The 19,911-nt window shown below is 42.8% G+C and overlaps 1 protein-coding gene across 1 annotated transcript in view; it reads right to left on the bottom strand.

Annotated features, from left to right (window-relative positions):
• The window catches only part of nfasca (neurofascin homolog (chicken) a), a 225,547-nt gene that overhangs the window by 37,641 nt on the left and 167,995 nt on the right, over window positions 1-19,911 (bottom strand). Inside the window, exons 18-25 of the mRNA XM_052035087.1 lie at window positions 16,740-16,841; window positions 14,133-14,330; window positions 12,889-12,959; window positions 11,776-11,998; window positions 10,152-10,267; window positions 8,655-8,859; window positions 5,364-5,486; window positions 4,299-4,475 (exon numbers count right to left, since the gene is read on the bottom strand). Of these exons, the coding sequence (XP_051891047.1) occupies window positions 4,299-4,475; window positions 5,364-5,486; window positions 8,655-8,859; window positions 10,152-10,267; window positions 11,776-11,998; window positions 12,889-12,959; window positions 14,133-14,330; window positions 16,740-16,841 (1,215 nt within the window). The remainder of the gene's footprint in view (window positions 1-4,298; window positions 4,476-5,363; window positions 5,487-8,654; window positions 8,860-10,151; window positions 10,268-11,775; window positions 11,999-12,888; window positions 12,960-14,132; window positions 14,331-16,739; window positions 16,842-19,911) is intronic.

Genomic DNA, 19,911 nt, shown 5'->3' with positions numbered 1-19,911 from the left:
GCAGTTTTCACAAAGTATCAGCTGGATGTATTGTATAATTAACATCCAAATCCATCCATTCACTTACAATCTGTAACTTATTCTCAGATATCAATGATATTCTCTTTATAACCCTCAGTATCAGACACAAGCGGTAATGCTGCCTGGGCCATTGCTGAGTAGTTGGCGATAGGTATTTCAGCTCCCTCCAATTCAATGTTTCCTTAAATATTTCAGTTCTGAAAGGAAGGTTGACAATAAGAATTGGATATCTGTGCCTGTCCTGTTGGAATCCTAATTTAATTCCAGTAAGAATACAGCAGAACTACCCAAGGAGGCCGGGATTGGGTCATGCTGGATCCCAATCACACAGAAGAAAACTTTTTAAAACTATATTCATACAGCACGGTAACAGGCCCTTCCGGCCCAACGAGCCCGTGCCGCCCAATTACACCCATGTTAACCTACTAACCCACACGTCTTTGGAATGTGGGAGGAAACCAGAGCACCCGGAGGAAACCCATGCAGTCACGGACAGAACATACAAACTCCTTACAGACAGTGGCGGGAGTTGAACCCCAATCACTGGCGCTGTAATTGCATTACGCTAACTGCTACGCTACCCAGAGTTCCACACTGGCATCAGAAAGAGCAGAGTGTTAACTTACACTGTACAGAACCAGTCTCAAGAGACAAAGTGGAGAACTCCCTTCCCTTGGCCAGAGAAGACAAAGGCAGATGAATTGTCCTGACTTCCAGAGGATACTAGCAGATCTCACTGCAAGGGGGCTAGGCCAGGAAAGTGGACACTTCATAGAAAACATTTCCATAATACAAGGGGTCTAAATACAGGCAGAGATTTGACCCTCCAGGGGACCCAAGTCTCAGCCACAGGAACCAGGGGCTCCGTCAAAAAGAGATGCCTTCCCATTCACCCCTCAAACTCTTGTGGAGCCAGTGCAGGTTGGTGCAATCCTGGAGAAGGCACTGGGATTGCAACATGCAAGTATTCTGTGATTAATCTGTTACAATGTGAATCACTGCATTCTTCTGCAGTGAGCAGTCACATGGTTCAACTCTACTGAGCAGAAGAGAAGCTCTATATCTCCGGTAAGTAAAATGTTGTCTCCTGATCAATTGGACTGGGACAAGGTCAGCCCAGGGTGTGAGCTCCCCGAGGGCCAGATACCTGCCAATGCTCATCCCCACAACTCATCTGAAGAAAGGCCACTCTTCAAGGACCTTCAGCACAAAAGAGAGAAAGAACTGGGGAAAGGTTAGTGGCAATGGTTGCTAGGAACAACTTTGTGCATCTGAGGTTCGAACACATTACTGAGAATCCACTAAGGTTCAGATGATACGTTAGGAGGAAGTGACCTTTGGTATCCGAGAGGATGCAGTTCTTACTTCACCCCCCCAACCCTCTGTTGAAGGAGCTTGGGATCAGCCTGGAGGTGACAGGAGACTATTAGATGTTCTGGAATCTCCTTGAAAAATAACAGGTATATTCTTTGTTTAGGAAGAGTTGAGAATAACTCTGGCCACTCTCTTCCAGGGACTGAAACTCCCAAAAAAGCACTGTGTCCAATACCACTCCTATCTCTCCACTCACCTCTGTCACTCCTCAGTTCTTCCACTTGCTTTGCTTTGTCTCAGCAGATGCACCAACCCTAATCTCATGGTGGGACTTAGCTGAGAGCTGTGGTCTGGGAAGTGAGGGCAACGCCATTTGTAATATAAAGTGCAGTAGGAATTCCCTCATAAGACTCAGCCTCCTCCACTGACAGGGTGAGGCCAAACACAAACTAGCCCCTCATATCCCACCTGGGTAGTCCATACCCAACAGCATGAACATTCAATTCTCCAGTTAACCTGCTCTGTCCCTTTCTCTCTCCTTTTGGTCTACCCACTTCCTCCTGCGCACACCTATCACCCAGTTTCTTTCCCCTCCTCCACCTACTCTGTTTGCCCATCACCCACATACTCCTCCCACTGCCCCCCCCTACTGTTCCCATCTGCATTCCCCACCTCCCCTATTTGGTTCCATGCTCCACCTTCCTTTCCTATCAGATTCGATCACCTGCAGCCCTTTGTCGCCTCCACCTATCACCGCCCAGCCTCCGTCGCTATTTCCACTCTTCCCTCCTCCAACTGCCTATCACCTCTCCTCACCTTGATCCACTTCCCAGCTTTTGCCTCACTCCTCGCCCTCACCTCTTTATACTGGCTATCTTCCCCCTTCTCTTTCAGTTCAGATGAAGGGTCTCAGCCCAAAACATCGACTGTCCATTTCCACAGATGCTGCTTGACCTACTCAATTCCTCCAACAGTTTGGTTTTTGCACTGGAAACTGGTTATTTGGCAGGACTCTGTTGGAATGGCAGCGCAATATCAAGCCCCTTGTTTTCACTTTTCCTCTGTTGATCCTCCGATGATATGGCTCACCTTTCCCATTCTCTGGTCCTGTTAGAGTTCTCACTGCAGTTCAAATATGGAGCCCAGAACAAATCTCTGGTAAGCTGATTGGTATATGGTGAAAGTTCCATGTGGGTTCCAGGTTTTGGTTTTTACTTCAGAGGCTCTGCAAGGTGTGGAGCCTCAGCTGTTCACTGGGACAGCAGGACTCACTTCACTGGTTGGCACTGATTGTTGGGAGTCCTTGCATCACAATGATTTTCAAAAGTCTGCTGGAGGTTTGTAGTCTGGCTGTGCCAAGAAGAAAAGAGAATTCTGGCCCCTCCAGGGCATGAGGTGGAGCCAACCTTGGGGAAATTCTAGGACATGATCACATTAATGTCACTGAGGACTATAACAAGATATAGGAATATCAGCCCCTTGCTAAGGGACATATGGGCTGCTGGAGACTACCATTCAAGAAATTCCCAAGATTTCCATGGACCTGCAACCAATGCCTGGATTGAAAATAATCGTCGATAAAAGTAGACCAAGGTAAAACACTTCTCGTGTTGAGACAACCTGGTGATATCCTACTGGGATCACCTCCACTTACCTCTTCCCATTCTGGCAAAGGCAGAAGAGGTTGAGGAGGTCGGGTGGGGCAGTGGGGAAGAAATAGATGTGGTTACAATCCCAATAGAAATGCTAAGATTATTGGCCTTTGGATTGTTTTGGGCCCCGAACTGATGAAACATCTCAAAAACTTGAGATCAATGGCACCAGGAGAACATGGTAAAAGCTGAAAAGTTGTGCCCTGAATGACAGTACCTAGGGTTTTACAAAGAGTGGGAATCTATCACCAAACATACCAGAGCACAGAAAGTCAACCGGGTGTTACTAGTGGCACTGAATTGTCTTTGTTCTCACTGTGCAGTTGGGTGACTGAAGTCAAAAACATATAAAGAACCAAACCTTGGGCAGCATGCCTTGGCACCATTTAAAACCTGTTTAAACTGGCAAATTTATTAGCAACAACAGATTTGGACCTCCAAAAAAAAAAACAGGATACAAGGGAGGGTTTAAGTACATCAGATTTTGGGATCACAAATACCTTCCTATAATTGCATGAATACTTACCATGCTACACTGTCCATAGAATAAGAGGGATATACCTGCTATATCTAGTCTACTGTGTGCATCCGCAGTGGACGTCTGCCAAGCACCACAGATATCATTGTGGACTAATACACTGTCTGTTTAAACTCAGAATAAATTCTCCACTCTTTTGGCCAGAAGGGAGCACATATCTGCTCATGCTGGAGATTGGCTGAATAAGAACTGATGTCGTGACCAATCAGCCATGCAGAAGTGAGAATGACACCAGGGAAACATCAGCCCCTCAATTTGTACTTGCATTCAGCACACAGACTTTGGATTCAGCACACAGGCCACTGTAGTTTAAAGCTAAATATAGGTTAACCATTGAATTCCAGGTGTGATCCTAAAACCTGTTGTTCTTATTAGAAGGTATCACAGTAGTAACTTGCTGATTACAGGTTGGGAAGGGCCATGCACATGCAAAGGGTGTAAAGGGAATAAACCGTGCAAGGCCCATTTAAGGTGTGTGTAGTGTGCACCTGGTGGGGAAGGTGTGGTGAGGGATTGAGCTGATAGGACTGAGGGATCTGAATGTGCCTTCACTGGGGACATCTGTTATCTTTCAGTGCCTTTGGCCATGCGACCTTTGGTGTTTTCCTCAGACGTTAGCCTGCTGACAAACCTCATATCCGTTTTGTCCTGGCGCTGTGTTTCTTCTTACTCCTCATCTGGGACACAATCTGCTGTCAATAGTACAATGTCCGCTTCATGCCTGAAGGAAGTGCTATGTTATTTAATCTGAGAACCAGGCCCCGCTCTCTTACCTTCGTTTTCAAAGTCAGGCGAGTCCAACACAATTGGCTCTCCAAGCCCTTGATTGGTTTGAGCGAAGACGTAAAACCTGTACCTGGTATTCGCATCAACCCGCTCCAACTTGTAACTGGTCATGTCAGGAGGAAGTCTGGGAATTGTGGAATTGCGCCTTGCCCGGGAGCCAGTTACTGGAAGAAATAAAGGAAGTGAGGTTAACAGTTCATTTCTTAGTTGATGATGTAAAATCTATGTTAACAGATAACCAAGAGCCAAACTCATTGATTACACTAGGATCACGGTACCTTTGGTGATTCTTCGTTGTCTACCACTGAGGGACTAACTTTCCTCATTCGCACCACTACCTACTGGTGCATTTCAGAAAGACTAAAAGAACTTGCATTTCCAGGGAAACTTCCAAGTTATGGCCAATGAACCAACTTTAATCAAAGATGTAACAGAAGAAACCAATTTCTGTTTGACGTGATCCCACAGTACTGTCCCTACTCTCTCTTATCTCAAGATTTATTATTTGTTTGACAATGTTGCCTCTGTTCTGCCCATTGCTGTCACATCACTGCCCACTGGTTCAACTTACTGATTCAACCTTCATCTCCTCCCTTCACTACTCTCTGCCATTATTGACAACTATTGCTGTACCACTGACCACATAATAGTTATCTGTAATTAGAATTCACACTCTTATTGGCACAAGCACAGGAAAATAATTTTACCTGTATACAAGGAAGAAAAAAGAGACTCCATCTTAAGGTAAGCACAACTCTCTCCTTTAGCAGTCCCTCCTCTTCCTGGCCTGTCACTTTCTATAGCGCCAGGTTACACTTACAAAGGACAAAGGAATCAAAATAAAGAAGGCAGAGGGACTCTATTCCTGGAGTAAGCATTCCTTATCATTTCTGTTGTAATGACAAACTCTCAGTCAAAGTGCCCATCAGTGGTGTGCTAAAACTGTGCATGATATATGATAAATGTATTTTAACTTCACATTGCAGTTCCTGAATACTTATTTTGCTTTATGTGCACTTGTGATCAAATTGGACAACTCTCAGGATACATACATGGGTGGTACTTTATTGTGTAGCCTGTGATAATCCCATTTGGAAACCGTGGGTGAGTCCATTGCAACGTAATTGTTTCCAAATCCGGCTGCCGGATCCTGAGGGAATCTGGCTTCCCAGGCACTATGAGAGAAATTGGACAGGAAAGTGAATCAGGAGAGAGGTGATGACCAGAGACAGCTCACAAAAGATGAATCTTTAATGCCGGTTCCCAGTACTGCCGACAAGGTTAAAGTCTAAAAGAGTTCAACACTTATCATTTTATATTTCCATTGAAGGGATATGGGCTTTGCAGGCTGAGCCAGCATTTAATTGCCCATCCCTCGTGGCCCTTCATAAGAAAATTTGAAGAGAATAGAGGCAAATTCTTTGTATTCTTATTCTGGGGCACTTCAGATAGGTAGTCCATGAATAAAAGTTTGTACTGGGTCAAAAATTCAAAAAGTCACTGCATGGTTTTTGCAAGGTTAAAGTGGCCTCTCTTTCTATTTCCTACTCAAAGGCTAAATACACCAGATAACAAAAGAAAACATGCAGCACTTTTAAGCATTTGAGGGTAAATTATTTTGGCATCACTGCCTGAGCAATGATCCAGTGGAGTGGAATTCTCCCCTGCTGTAGAATCTTCCCAAGCTTCACTCAGCTGAAAAGAACAGAATCAAAATCAGCCGGGGTCTGCTACCTCCTTAAGCAAATGCGGTGACCCAGTGAGCTGAAAAGTGCACCTCATTATTAGTGTTTAAGTGAGCAAACAACTTGTGGTGACTGGCCATGAATTGTCAAGTGCCAAAATCTGCTGGTTGATTTACATTGCTCACAGAAACAAGCAGTCACTGCCAACTTTTCCATATGTAGCAAGAAACTGCTGCATTCTGAAGGGATAAAATGATGTTAAGGCTGGTATTTATAAAGTAAGGACTCCTTTACTGAAGTTGCATTCTCCTGACAGGTCACTCAATCGTGCCAGCTGAAATTAAAAGTGGGATACACTTCTGTAGGTGACAAATTGCTGCTGGCTGTTTTCTAAATCTGCAAATAAATTTCTTTGAAAGAAAAATAATAAAAAAAACAGCAGATGCTGGAAATCTGAAATAAAAAACAGAATGAATGTTCTGCTGAAGGATCCTGAAACATTAACAGGTTCTCTTTCCACAGATGGTGACAGACCTGATGAATGTTTCCAGATTTTCTGTTTTAATGTCAAATAAATTTCTTTCTCACTTTTCCTTTGTGATTTTTACAATTTCTATTTTTAAAATTTTTCTCTCTCTTTGATCTCCATTCTTTTTCCAATTTGGTATTAATTCATTCTTTTTCCTTCTCTTTTGTTTCTCTCTTGCGGGGTTTAGGAGAATCATTCTTGGACTGAGATACCCTCGATGTTATCAGCTCTCTTCCAGCAACTTGCTGCAAAATCCTTCGTGCACAGAAGGATGCAGAATCAAAAGACCCAACTAATAGCATTTGGTGAGATGATCCACTCCACCAACAGGATTTGTAATAAAACTTGCAGCAACAATTTCCGAACCTTCCGAGGTGCTACCTTTGACCAGTCTGGGAATGTCTACTCAAATTGGAAGAATTCCTGGGGATTTTATTAAATGTAGGGGAGTCTAGTACAAGAGGGCATGACTTCAGGATTGAAGGGCGCCCATTCAGAACAGAGATGCAGAGAAATTTCTTTAGTCAGAGAGTGGTGAATCTGTGGAATGTATTGCCACGGGTGGCTGTGGAGGCAAAGTCATTGGGTGTATTTAAGGCAGAGAATGATAGGTATCTGAGTAGCTAGGGCATCAAAGGTTATGGTGAGAAGGCGGGGAAGTGGGGCTAAGTGGGAGAATGGATCAGCTTATGATAGAACGGCAGAGCAGATTCGATGGGCCGAATGCTGACTTCTACTCCTTTGTCTTATGGACCTTCCATCTCCAGGTCATCAAACAGCCTTTTATCTCATCAGCGTTAACAAAGCTAATAAAGGAAAACTTTCAAAGAAATTGAACACAAATGGTTTAGAGTCATGCAGATGTACAGCACAGAAACAGGCATTCCAGCCCACGCCAACCAATAAGTATCCATTTATACCAACCCCATCCACCAGCACTTGATCCACTGGCTTCTGTGTCTTGGTGATTCAAGTGGTCGTTTTGATATTTTGTTAAATGATGTGAGGTTACTGCTTCCACCAACCACTCAGACAATGCGTTTCAGAATTCAACCACCATCTGGGTGAAAAGATTCTTCCTCAGATCCTCTCGAAACCTCTCAACACAAACCTATGCCTCTAGTTTTAGACTTCTGTCTGGGCCCCTCGTAACTTTGGATATCTTTATTACTATCCTCTATCAGCCCCCTTTTGTTCTTTTAATGCTCCTGTGATTATTCTTCCTGACTTACAGCAATAAACAGCAATTCCTGGAGAGTACAGGGCAAACCTATGAAGTTGGTAACCCTGGGTATGATCTCTTAGTTATGAAGCAGAGGTCTGGGAGCCATGTTAGTCCCCACTGGACCAAGTGTGGCATGGGCTACAAAGTAAAACCTTGTCAACAAAAGACCACAGAGAAGGACCACCCACTGTATCAGAATGACTTTTCCATTACCACGACAGTAAAACTCTTAATGAGACACGTTTGGGACTTTGGTGGAGCCGGACTGGCAGATTTTCCAGACTACTGGATGTTATTCCTATTAATATTCCAACATGCTTTTAATTCACAGTTTTTAGAGTTATACAGAAGTATAACATTTTTTCCAGTGAAGTCATTAAGCTTCAATGGAGTGTGGGAAATAGAACTAGCTGAGTTTCAAGGGAGTGCAGGAACTGAGACCCTGGCGTGTCAAAGGTACCGTGGGAATTAGGGCCCTGGTGTATCAAAAAGAGGGCAGGAATCTCGGCCTCAGTGTGTCAAAGGGAATGCAGTAATCAGGGTCCTTGTGTGTCAAAAGGAACTTATGAATTGGGGCCCTGGTGTGTCAAAGGGAATGCAGGAATCGGGGCCTGGGGTCTTGAAGGGAATGCAGGAATCAGGGAGTCAATGGACGGCTGGGAATCAACATCCAGTGAGCCACTTTCCAAACCTTCAGGATTTCTGAACAACAGGATAGCTCATTATCAGCATTTTACTGTACCAAGGCACCATCTATCTTGCCAAACTAAACACTTTCTAAGTGACACATAGCTGGTTACCAGCAGGGAGAAAAGGTCCTCACCCCATTTTCTCAATATGAAGAGACTATGTTGTAGCCACAACAAGCACTGAGCAGAATGTTCTTGGCAGAGTCATCACCTACCTCCTTCAGTGGTGTTTATCGCAAACACTTCACTCCAGTCACCAGCGCCTCTGCCGTTGACTGCCGCCACTCGTAGCTTGTACATACTGTATGGTTGCAGGCCAGATACAATGGCCCGTGGGCGCTGCCCAGGGGAGTCCATAACCTGAACGCGTGACCGGTATCGACTGGTCTTCAGCAGACTTCCCTCATTCCAGTACTGAATCTGTACACAAGAAGAGTCTGGATCAGATTGTCCGTTCTTTCTGTGATAGGATGGAGATGGCAAGAAGGAAGTTCGTAGCAGGATTGGTCAATCCCACACATATGTAAGACATATCAGATAGTAAATAAGAGCAAGGTGGCAACCTTATCTGGGTGTTTAGCTGGCCTTACAATACAAGAGAGCAAAGACTTATTGATCCCCAGATATTATAAGAAACTTAAAACATATTTGAGTTGACAACTTATTCACAATTATCAGCACTAAGAATTATGGATAGGAAATCTAGTGGGGAATCAGTGTAAACTGGGTAAAGAAGCAAGGACCAGGGGCAGAATTCATTTCTTCAGACCCACCTCTTCTTTCCAATCCCCATGGGTAAGCATCTATTTGTGGCTGCAATGACAAATTACAATTGCTGCCAACTGTTGCCTCACAGCTCCAGAGACCCAACTGCAATTCTGACCTCCAGTGCTGTCTTTGTGGAGTCTGCACGTTCTCCCCGTGACTGCATGGATTTCCCCCGGGTGCTCCGGATTCCTCCCGCATCCCAAAGGTGTGCGGGTTGGTAGGTTAATTGGCCGCTGTAAATTACCCTAGTGTGTAGGTGAGTGATAGAATGTAGGGTGAGTTGACGGTATGTGGGGAGAAAAAACACTGGAATTAATGGAAGCTTAGTGTAAATGGGTGGTTGATGGTCAGCATGGACACACTGGGCCGAAAGGGCTGTTTCTGTACTGTATGTCTTGATGAGTCTATGACTCAATCATGTCACTTCATCTACTTCAGTCCAGAGACTCAGCTGGGAGAAAGTAGTTGGTCAGTCAGAGGTTTCATTGGGTGAAGCCTTGAGCATTATTGATCATGAAGGCTTGGAGTGTATAATATTCTACATTCTTTTAAACCATCTAGCCTAGTGCAGACTACAGAGCAGTTTATCAATTTACCAATTTAATTTGTGTTTGCATCATTGTTCGTTATAGCGAGAAGGCCACATTCAAAGACTGAGCAGATGTAGGATTTATTAACAATGTCTTGGTTTTTCCCACAGAGGTTTTGCCTTGCAGGTGCCCAGTGCTGATGTAACCCATATGCCAATGTTCCTCTATGCTCAGTAACCCACGCACTATCCCACTCTTTAGCTCAGCTTGCAGCTACATCCTTAAATCTTGCTCCTTACGCTTGCCTCCTTTGATGTGATGCAGCACAAGATTCCCCATTTGCTTCACTTTGATGGTTGAATCCTACAGGCAGCAATGCTCAAGAGATGAATCAGGAATCATCCAGCTACTTACCCTGTAGCCTATGAGATATCCTCGGATATTTTCTTGCGGTAGTCCCCTCCATGCCAGTAGAATAGCAGTGCTGTTGATATGCCTCGCAGAAATACTAGTTGGTGCTGCATTGGGGTCTAAATGCAAGCACAAAAATAGGTTAAAGCCCATTACTCAAAGAACTTGTGAGATACTGCGACAGACGGGGCCAAATTTTCTACTGATGGTTTAAAGCAGTCCTAACCTGTTCAGAACTGAAGAACAGGCAATGTATCAATGACTTCAAAGTTACAGGTCTCAGCTCAATAGCTCTCAAACAATCACCTGTGCCTGATTTCCCTAGACAAAGGCAAAGTTCTCCTAATAGTCTCTCATTTTCCATCCTAAATAGCCTGATCTTATCCAAAGATCTGCTGCCCACTCATATCAAATCACATCCCTCCCTCCCCCACCTGGCTCCATCTGTCCATCAACCAATCATCCACCAGCTCCTTTGCCAGCTCCTGCCCTGCCCTTCCATTGCACTAGTGCTCGGTGACTACAGTAGATCCTCATCTCATCATGTCTAGATTTTAAAACTCTCATCTTGTTTTCAAATCTCCCTTTGGCCTTGCTGCTCCCCATCGCTGAAATCTCTCCAGCTCTATACATGCACAAGATGTTAGCAAACATTCAGTTCTGGCCTGATTTTCATCAGTTCACCTCGGTGGCTTTGTCTTGACTCTAAACTCTGGAATTCTTTTCCTAAACTTCCCCACATCTCCCCTTTCTCCTCCTTTAAAATGCTTGTAAAACCTACCTCTTTGACCATGTTTTTGGTTCCCCGACTAATATCTCAAGTGACTTTTTGGCTAGTTGCTCCAATGAACACCCTGAAGAACTTTTGCTCTGTTAAAGGTATTATATAAATGTTATTAATGATTAACTTATTTTATTCTGCTAATGAAATCGATGCAGCTGAGCCTTTAAATGAAACATAATTTGCCTGCATGCTATCTCAAAACTTTAATGTGTGTGGCATCAAAACTCCCACACCAGCAAAGCACAAAAGGGCTTGCTTTTATATCATGTTATTCATGACCTCTGGCCATACAATTGCAATTTACAACCAATGAAGTACATTTTTTTATTGTTGTCATAGTCGTAATGCAAGAACCTTGGAAGCCAATTTACACAGAGTAAGATCCCTCAAAAACTAATGAAGTCATTGACTGGATTATCAGCTTTACATTGCACTGGTTGATGGATATGTTATTGAGGACACTGAGGATAATTCCTCTATACTTCAAAATACTGCAGTGGGATTGCTTACATTCATTTCAATGGGAAGATAGGTCTTGACTTAATGTCCCATCCAAAAGGGAACTTCTCTGACCCTTCAGCACCCCACTCAGCACTGCACTGATGTATCAGTCTTGGCTATGTGTCTGGGTCTCTGTTGTAAGCTCTTGAACATCTCTCTTCCCCACCTAACTACCTTGAGGCTAGAACAGTGTTCACGTTGGTAAGCCTGAGACCCTAACAATGTCAGAAGATCACCATTTAAATGTGCACTCAGGTAAGACCAGCACTGCCTGTGAAATACATGTGTGTTTGAGTCTTCAATGTGGCAACAATTATAAGACATTCCACTCAATATACTTACATTCTTCGCCTGAGTACCCAATTACGATGTCTGGCTCAGGACCTGGTCCAAAATCATTCACCACCTGCACTTTAATCTCATAGGGCGTAAAGAGGGGTGTTGGAGAGACAATGTAACTGGGCTTGGTCACTGTGACTGTCGACCACTCTCCACGCACATCCCGCCGTCTCCAGCTGACTATGTATCTGACATTGGGACCACTGACCTGGGTGCCACTCAGAGGCTGAGAAACAGAAAACAAAATCCAGAATTAACATTCTAGAACAGTTTGGCCGATAAAGGAACAGCAGGACTTCAGGTGGGAACAAAATTGCTTATGTGTTATTCCCCCCATGGTAAGTGAGCACATGATTCCTCACCTCCTCAAGTTATGAGCAGAATGGAATCAGTCCAGAAAGCCACAAGTGACCTTGACTGTTATCTTGGATTCTGCTGGATGGTAAGGAAGAGGCTAAGATGAATCGTTCACTCTCTTCCCTTGGCAGCTATGCAAAATTGCCATTTCATTCTCAGCCTGCTCCCAAGTTATGAACCACACATCTCAGTGAAACAAGATCACAGTCATGTGCCCAAATACTGCAACTTGCTCCAGTCTTGGCAGTAAGTGGACCTCTCCATCAGATTGATTCAGTTTACACACTTACATTATATTCCCCCACATAACAGTTGGACCGCAATCAGACTGCCCCAGTTAACAATTCAATATCCCCTTGAGACTGCTCTACAAAACAGTTAAACATCTCCATGAGACTGCCCACGTAATAATTAGACATTCCCCTGTAAAAGCCCCATTTAACAGAGATCCCCATGTAGAAACACACAAAGCGCTGGAGGAACCCAACAGGTCAAACAGCATCTATGGTGGGAAGTGGACAGTTGATGTTGTCCCAATATCTACTGTCCATTTCCCTCCACGGATGCTGCCTGACCCACTGAGTTCCTCCCTCACTTTGTGTGTTACTCCAGATTCCAACATCAGCAGTCTCCTGTATCCCCGTGTGGAGGTTTGGGGACATCTCAGACTTAACAGTTAGAAATCTGCCTTAGGCAGTCCTGTACACATCCCACAGTTTCCCTATTTCCTTCTGGAATAATTGGACAAACTATGCTTACCGTCCACTTGATCTCCATGCTGGATTCCGTTATTCCTGCCCCTCTAACATCAGTGGGATTCATCTCAGGAGCTGGGAAATAAAGTGATGTTAAAGTCAGGTTGACAACCCCTCTGAACCTCCAGGATTATCATGTGCTTCAAAGAACTGAAGGTTTATCCCCAGGATATTGCAGTGAGCAAAACCCAAAAGAAAAATTATTGTGGCATTAATAAAAACAGTTCATTTTTCTCCAACTTTCTTTCAATACATTTAACAATACAAAAGTTTGGGAAAAAGACTTTTTGACAGTCAAGAATTATTCAATTTCACCATAAGGATCGGTTCACTTTCTGAACATAGTGCACCACAAGGACAAGTACTTTAGGTAATCAGTTGGGGAAAGGACATCATAGAATGTAATCTCCAGGTATGTATCCAACCAGTACTGCCAACCTTACCAGGGTTATCTGGCCCCAACATGCTCCTTTGTATTTGAGGAGTCAAGGTTGAGAGGTGAACTTCCCGTCCCAGCTACTTCCATGTTGGGTCTGTCAGACTGAACCAGGTAAGAAGGCTGGTTCAGAAGTGGATGTGCCCCCCACCCTCCCCTTCTGTCCACCTTGAATCAAGTAACTGTTGTCTTTGAAGCCAAAGTAACTTTCTCAGTGGAATGAAGGGAAGCAACTGTAAAAGATAACTGGGAATGCAAGGGTTAATGACTGGCAATGTAAGGGTTAATGGTATGCAGCTATTCTTCCCATGGTATGAAATTACCTTAGTGACTATAGTTATGGCTGGAAAAGGGTCCAGGTGCGAGCGAGTAAGAAAGTTTTCTTTAGTCATATCTTGTTTTGCAGTAAGCAATTGCCGTAGAAAGTGCAACTTCCCATGAAGGTTTCTCACGAAGTGGGTATGAAAGGTACACACTAACCGAGGCATCTTCAAGTGGGATAATAACAGAGCTTGGGTTACACTGTTTACTCTTTCTCTGTATCCCCCGCTCGCCCTACTGTTAATAAAGCATTAATCATAAGTTCTTTGTTTCTGTTGTTTGATTTATTACAGAGCGCGGGTTGACTTTTACACAACCGATTAAGAAGGTACAGGAATATGTTTTGGGAGATGCACCCAAAACATTGACGATTCAGCGGAGGGGGGGGGGGGGGGTGAAGGTTTGATCTGAAGGTAGTGCCAGATTTTACGCCACATTTTTAAGCCTTTAAGCTAAGCCTTTGAATCCAAAGGGCAGGATAGAACTACTACCTGTTCCAGTCGTCTGGTAACGTTCAGAGGGCATACTGGGGGCACCTTCACCAACTTCATTCACAGCAATTACCCGGAACTGATAGTTCATATATGGAGCGAGCTGCAGCACTGCAGAGTTGATGTTGCCTGGAATTCTGGTTAAATTATGCCACTTTCTGGGCTCATATTTGTTTTCTTCATACTGCACAATGAACTCTGTAAAGAGGGAGAAATAACAAGACCGTGATCCTATCAATGTATTCCAACTACTTGTAACGTTTTCCCTGTTTAATTTTCCATGTTATCTATTATACCTCAGTGGTCTCAAAACCACTGAGATGGAGGCCAAGTCTTCCACTGAAGGTATGGATTTGGTGTGGACACCTGCATCAGTGTAGGGAAGGGGAACACATGTCAGGGAGAATCCTGGTTGCTTTGTAATCCCACCAATATCACTTCCATAATCCCAGTGGAATCTGCACCTGCTAATGGCTGTCCAGAATTTCAGTAGGAAACATGGAAAGATCTGGCCAAGACACGAGAATTAACCTGAGGGAGAAAAAATCCCTTCATGCTCTTAGGAAATGGAATACTAAGAAAGTAATAGCATGGAATTTTTAAAAAATCACATTATAATCAAACAGAGTCAATTTAGTTTTATGAAAGGGAAAGTGTGTTTGACAAGTTTATTAAGGGATGTAACTAACAAAGTAGCTAAAGGGGAAACCAGTAGATGCAGTATATTTATTTTTCCAAAATATATTTGGTAAGGGCTAATTTAAAAGTTTACTGGACAACGTACTGCTCCTGATATTGATGGTGATATATTAACATGGATAAAGGATTGGCTAATTAACAGGGAACAGATCGTTGGGATAAATTGATCATTTTTAGGTTGGCAACTACTGGGGGTGACAGAGCTCAGTTCTGAAGTCTCAACAATTTATAATCTATATTATTGACTCAGTGGAAGGGACTGAGTAATGTAAACAAATTTGCTGACAATATATAGGTGAGAAAGGAAGTTGTGAGGACACAAAGAGTCTGCAAAGGGATTTAGATAGGTTTGGCAAGTAGTCAAATCCTGGCAAATGGAGTACAATTTTGGAAAATGTGAGGTTTGGAAAGTAGAAAAGCAGAATATTGTTTAATGGAGAGGGACTGCTGCTGTTCTGAGGGATCTGGGTGCACTAGTACATGAAACACAGAAAGTTAGTAAGCAGGAACATCAGATAATTGGGAAAGCAAACAGCACATTGGCCTTTACAGTAGAGGGCTTGGAGTATAAGAGTAGAGAACTCTTGTTGCAACTCCGCAAGAGTGAAATGAGATGCAGCTCGTACATGTGCAGTACTGGTCCCCTTATGTAGGAAGGATACACTTGCATTGAAGGAGTTCAAAGTGGTTCACTGGGTTGATTCCTGGGATAAAGGAGTTGCCTTATGAGGAAAGGACATGCAGGCTGGGCCTCTAGTCATTGGAGTTTAGAAGAATAAGAGGTGATTTTATCGAAGATCCTTAGTGGGATTGCCAGCGAAGGTGCTGAGGGAATGAATCCCTTCAGGAGAGAATTTGAAGTGAGGGCACATTTCCAGAATAAGACTATGAGAAGCACTTTCTTCTCAGAAGATCCTTGGAATTCTCTCCCTCAGAGATGAGACATTGAAAGCTGAGACACATTGGTCTACGGGGGGTGTCACAGGTTAAGTGATACAGGGAGGAAAGTAGAGCTGAGGCCAAGGTTGGATCAATCATTTTCTTATAGAATGAAGCTTAAACACCTACCACTTCTCCCATCTCTAATGCTCTTATAGAACTGTACGAATTCAAAGGCTATTTATCTTTCTCCACTCCTAGGTGACACTATAAGCACAGATGAACCTTTAGAATTTCAGATGAGCTTAAGTCAATTAAGGTGGGTGAAAACAATTAAGGGGTTGCATCTCTGATGTTAGCCAGGGTTTCAACTGTTTCACAAGGTAGGTGAGAATTGAGGCTCTTCAGTACCACACCTCCTTACACCAAGTCAGTCAAATTCATCTGGAAGTTGTGGGACTACTTGCATATGCAATAGCTAAGAGCTACAAGGTTCCATAGGCTGGGTTTGATTTAAGTTACCCCGAATTCAGAATGGGATAACTTACAAATGGAGATGACCCTACATGAATATGATTATCCAAACAAAAGATATTTTCATACTGCCTCTTGAATATCACCGGAACAATAAAAAGATAATGATTTCACGCAGCAAGTATTCTTATCCAGGGTATGAGTATTTATGCCGTCCAATGAACTTCATACAATATTACTAATACAAGCAAACACAATTTGGTGGGTGACTCAGTTGTGAGTTATATATTTTAACCTCACATATCTGTGGACACCACAAGGTTTTCATTGTTTATCTCTAGTTAATATAATCCATGTTGAATTTCAGTTTCATTTTATCAAATTAGCTCTTTACCTATCAATAGTTTATTTTAAGAAGATACATAGCAAGTATGTAAAACTTGAGTTTTCTGCTTCCTCATCCTGAACAGCCAACTTTTGGTTCCAAATGCAATGACCAAAAGAAATGGAAAAAACAATGCTGCATCTTGTTGAACACAACTGCAGGTTCTGTACCTGTGATCGGACTGTTGTTGTCATCACCGGGAATCCAGGTCAATCTTATGCTGCGATCTTCTGGGTCTGTTAGTTCCAGATCTCGAGGAGGTGCAGGGCGGTCTACAATGTCAAAAAGCTTAACTGATGCATCTTGCTTAATCTCCCCCTTCCAGCCAACCTCCAAGAGCAATCTTTTAAAATTTGACTAAGCCAATCAAACCAAATGAACTCAAACTTTCAAAACCAAGACAATTAAAGTCAACCGTACTTATTCATCCAAGCCAATCCAGTTTTCTTAAAACAGGTCCTCTGTAACACAAATTTTCAAACATGAGAACTAAGATCTGACATAACAAATTACACAAGAAAGGAGATAGCAGTTCAGTAGTTTACTTCCATTCTTGTCTGTTTCTGTTCACGGAAAAGAAATTTGGAATGTGAAATGGACCACCAATATACTGTCTCCTGCTTTGCAATACTGACCTGCATTTCTAAATGAATTGAACTCAACCTTGCAAAAATAAAATAAAGCAATCCCAAGCTTTTACCAACCCAGTCTAGATGAACATTAGCTCCCCCACGTTCCAAAAGCAGATGATGCCAACCCAAATGGTCCCATTCATTTTTCCCCTCGATCAATTGCTGTACTCCTTTTAGAAATGCACACTGGGATGTATTTCCGTAAAATCCTCTAACTCAAACACTATGAAAATCAGTTAAATACATCAGCTCTGTTATTACTCTTAGGTTAAAAGGATAAATTTTCAAATTCCACTCCAGGGACTTGAGCACAGGGAATCTCGTTAGGCAGTCCAGCATAATACTGAGGGATTGGTTCACTGTCAGGGGTAGTGTCTTTCAGATGATATATTAAACTGGGGTACCCTCTCTGGTGGAATAATCAATCACATGATTCTATTTTAAAGAAGAACATGGGAGTTTTCCTTGGGACCTGGCCAATAGTTATCTCTCCACTAACATTACAGCTGCTGCTTTGGCACAATCACTTGGCTGTTTATGGGTTGTTTCTGTGCACAAATTGGCTACCATGTGCTCTACACTACAACAACCACTACACATCAAAAGTACTGTATTTGCTTGAAAATTCCCTGGGATATCATGAGGCTGTGAAAGTCACAATAGAAGTGGGAGTGTTCTTTAGTAGAGTGTATAATATTTACACAGAACAAAATTGGGAAAATACAAGTATCTCAATTTGAGAGCATTTTTACTTCCAGGACATAAAAAGGAGACATATTATGCAGAACTGGTATATTTCAATCGATAATCTACAAGAAGATTATTTATGTAGATTTTCATAATGATTACATTTGCCATTCCAAGGATGTTCAGATTGAGACCACATCAGAGAGCTCCCCTGCTTCTCAAAATCGTGCCATGTGATCTTTTACATCCACCTGAGAAAGCAGACGGTCTCTTGTTTTAGGGCGGCACCTAAGACAGTGCAACACTCCCTCAATACTGAACCAGGGTGCAGAGTGGGATTTGAACCCACAACCTCTGATTTAGTGGACGTGGTTGACTAACACTTCTGTATCCCAGAACTCCTTTTGCATTTGATCCCAGTGGTTCTATACTGAAATGTCTGTTTATTTGGTTTCTGTGTGTAGGGCTCACACAATGACCCACTTTGAGGGCAAATGACAATTGTTTTTAATTCACACTTGATTGATTCCTCTGCATTACAATGGAAGGAAAAGAAAGTGAGAACAGAGAAAGGGAGGGGAGAGAAACTGAAAGACAAAGACCATGGAGAAGGGAAGGGATCAACTGCTGAAATATACAAAAAATAGAACTAAGAAGTGCTTAGTAGATTATGGCAACAGCCTTATTGTCATCAATCTATAAGGCAGCAAGGGCACATGGTACATAAAGCCTAGCACCGCATGACCCCATCATGATACCAAATAAATCTGCAAATTTATGCAGACCATTTGGTGGCTCGTTATCCTCTCCCAGTGCTTATTGGGGCAGAAATCTGAACTGGAGCCATACAGTATATTCCACTGGGATCCACAGCTCAGTGCTTGAACCTTTGAGCTTAATGTGAACAAGAGACAGAATTCACAGGACACACTTGTCTTCAGAATTTGAATGCATTCTAAGCTCTAACAGCAGCAGTAAGATGAAAGAAGCATAAACCCTATAAAAATAAAACTACAAACTTTTTCCATTTGTTGTTCTGGAATACTGTTCTGCAACTCGATATGGATGGTTTAGACAGAGAAGTTGCAATGATCCAATCGAACCACCATAGCATCCTCATTAAACTTGATGGAGTGAGTATACCAATACTCACCTGTTCTCAATATATAACATGTCAATGGTAGTCTGGAGAGTAACACTAATTAGGCCGTTTGCTAAGCCCCTTGGCCCCTCCCTCTTTCCTAGACCATTTTCTGAAAAGCACCAAAATGTACTGCAGTTAGAGCCTTAGTGGTTAGAGGGTAAAGCACAGTCTTGCAATTTATGTTAGAAAGGGGGACAAAACCATGGATGTTATACTACAGGTTCAATATCTGGATTTATTACTGTGGTTTGGGGAGCCATATATTGATATCTTTTCCCAGTTCTAAATGAAACTGGTGTGCTGATCATCAGATGTTTTCAGAGTAACTGTGTGGCCTAGGATAATAAATCACAGTCTATATATCAGGACATCAATGCAATATTATCTCTTTAATTATAAGGAGACCCAGCAGAGGAAAGCACTAGCATTTTAAATGATGGAACTAAGAGATCTGAGTTTGGTCTGCACATCCCATCTCTAGGGGAATAAAAACACTTCTGAAATTAATGTCAAATCTGGAAATTTATCATTTCACTGGTGGCTAATTTAATCTGATGTTTCTCATTTAGCCTTTAAAATGGGAATAAAGTATGTATCCTTTTGCGGACTGGTCACAGAGTCAGGGGGCTCCTATAACTGGGGTGTTCTTAGGGTTAGGATAAGTGTTCTAGAGTAATGGTTTATGGTAAAACATCAGATGTCAGGAATTCATGCTGAAGAGTTGGGGTTAGGGACCTGTGGTCAAGGTTTTGAGGCTGGGTCTGGGGCAGGCTGGGGATGGGTTACGGTCCAGGTCTTGAAACACATTAGGATTGAGGGTTTGGGGCCAGAAGGCCCTTGCCCCTTTCTTTTGTAATTTAATGTTGCCTCCCTTGGATT

This window comes from Pristis pectinata, chromosome 20 (assembly GCF_009764475.1).
Source record: "Pristis pectinata isolate sPriPec2 chromosome 20, sPriPec2.1.pri, whole genome shotgun sequence".
In the NCBI taxonomy this organism is placed as follows: Eukaryota; Metazoa; Chordata; class Chondrichthyes; order Rhinopristiformes; family Pristidae; genus Pristis; species Pristis pectinata.
This window is presented reverse-complemented; position numbering and strand designations above follow the sequence as displayed.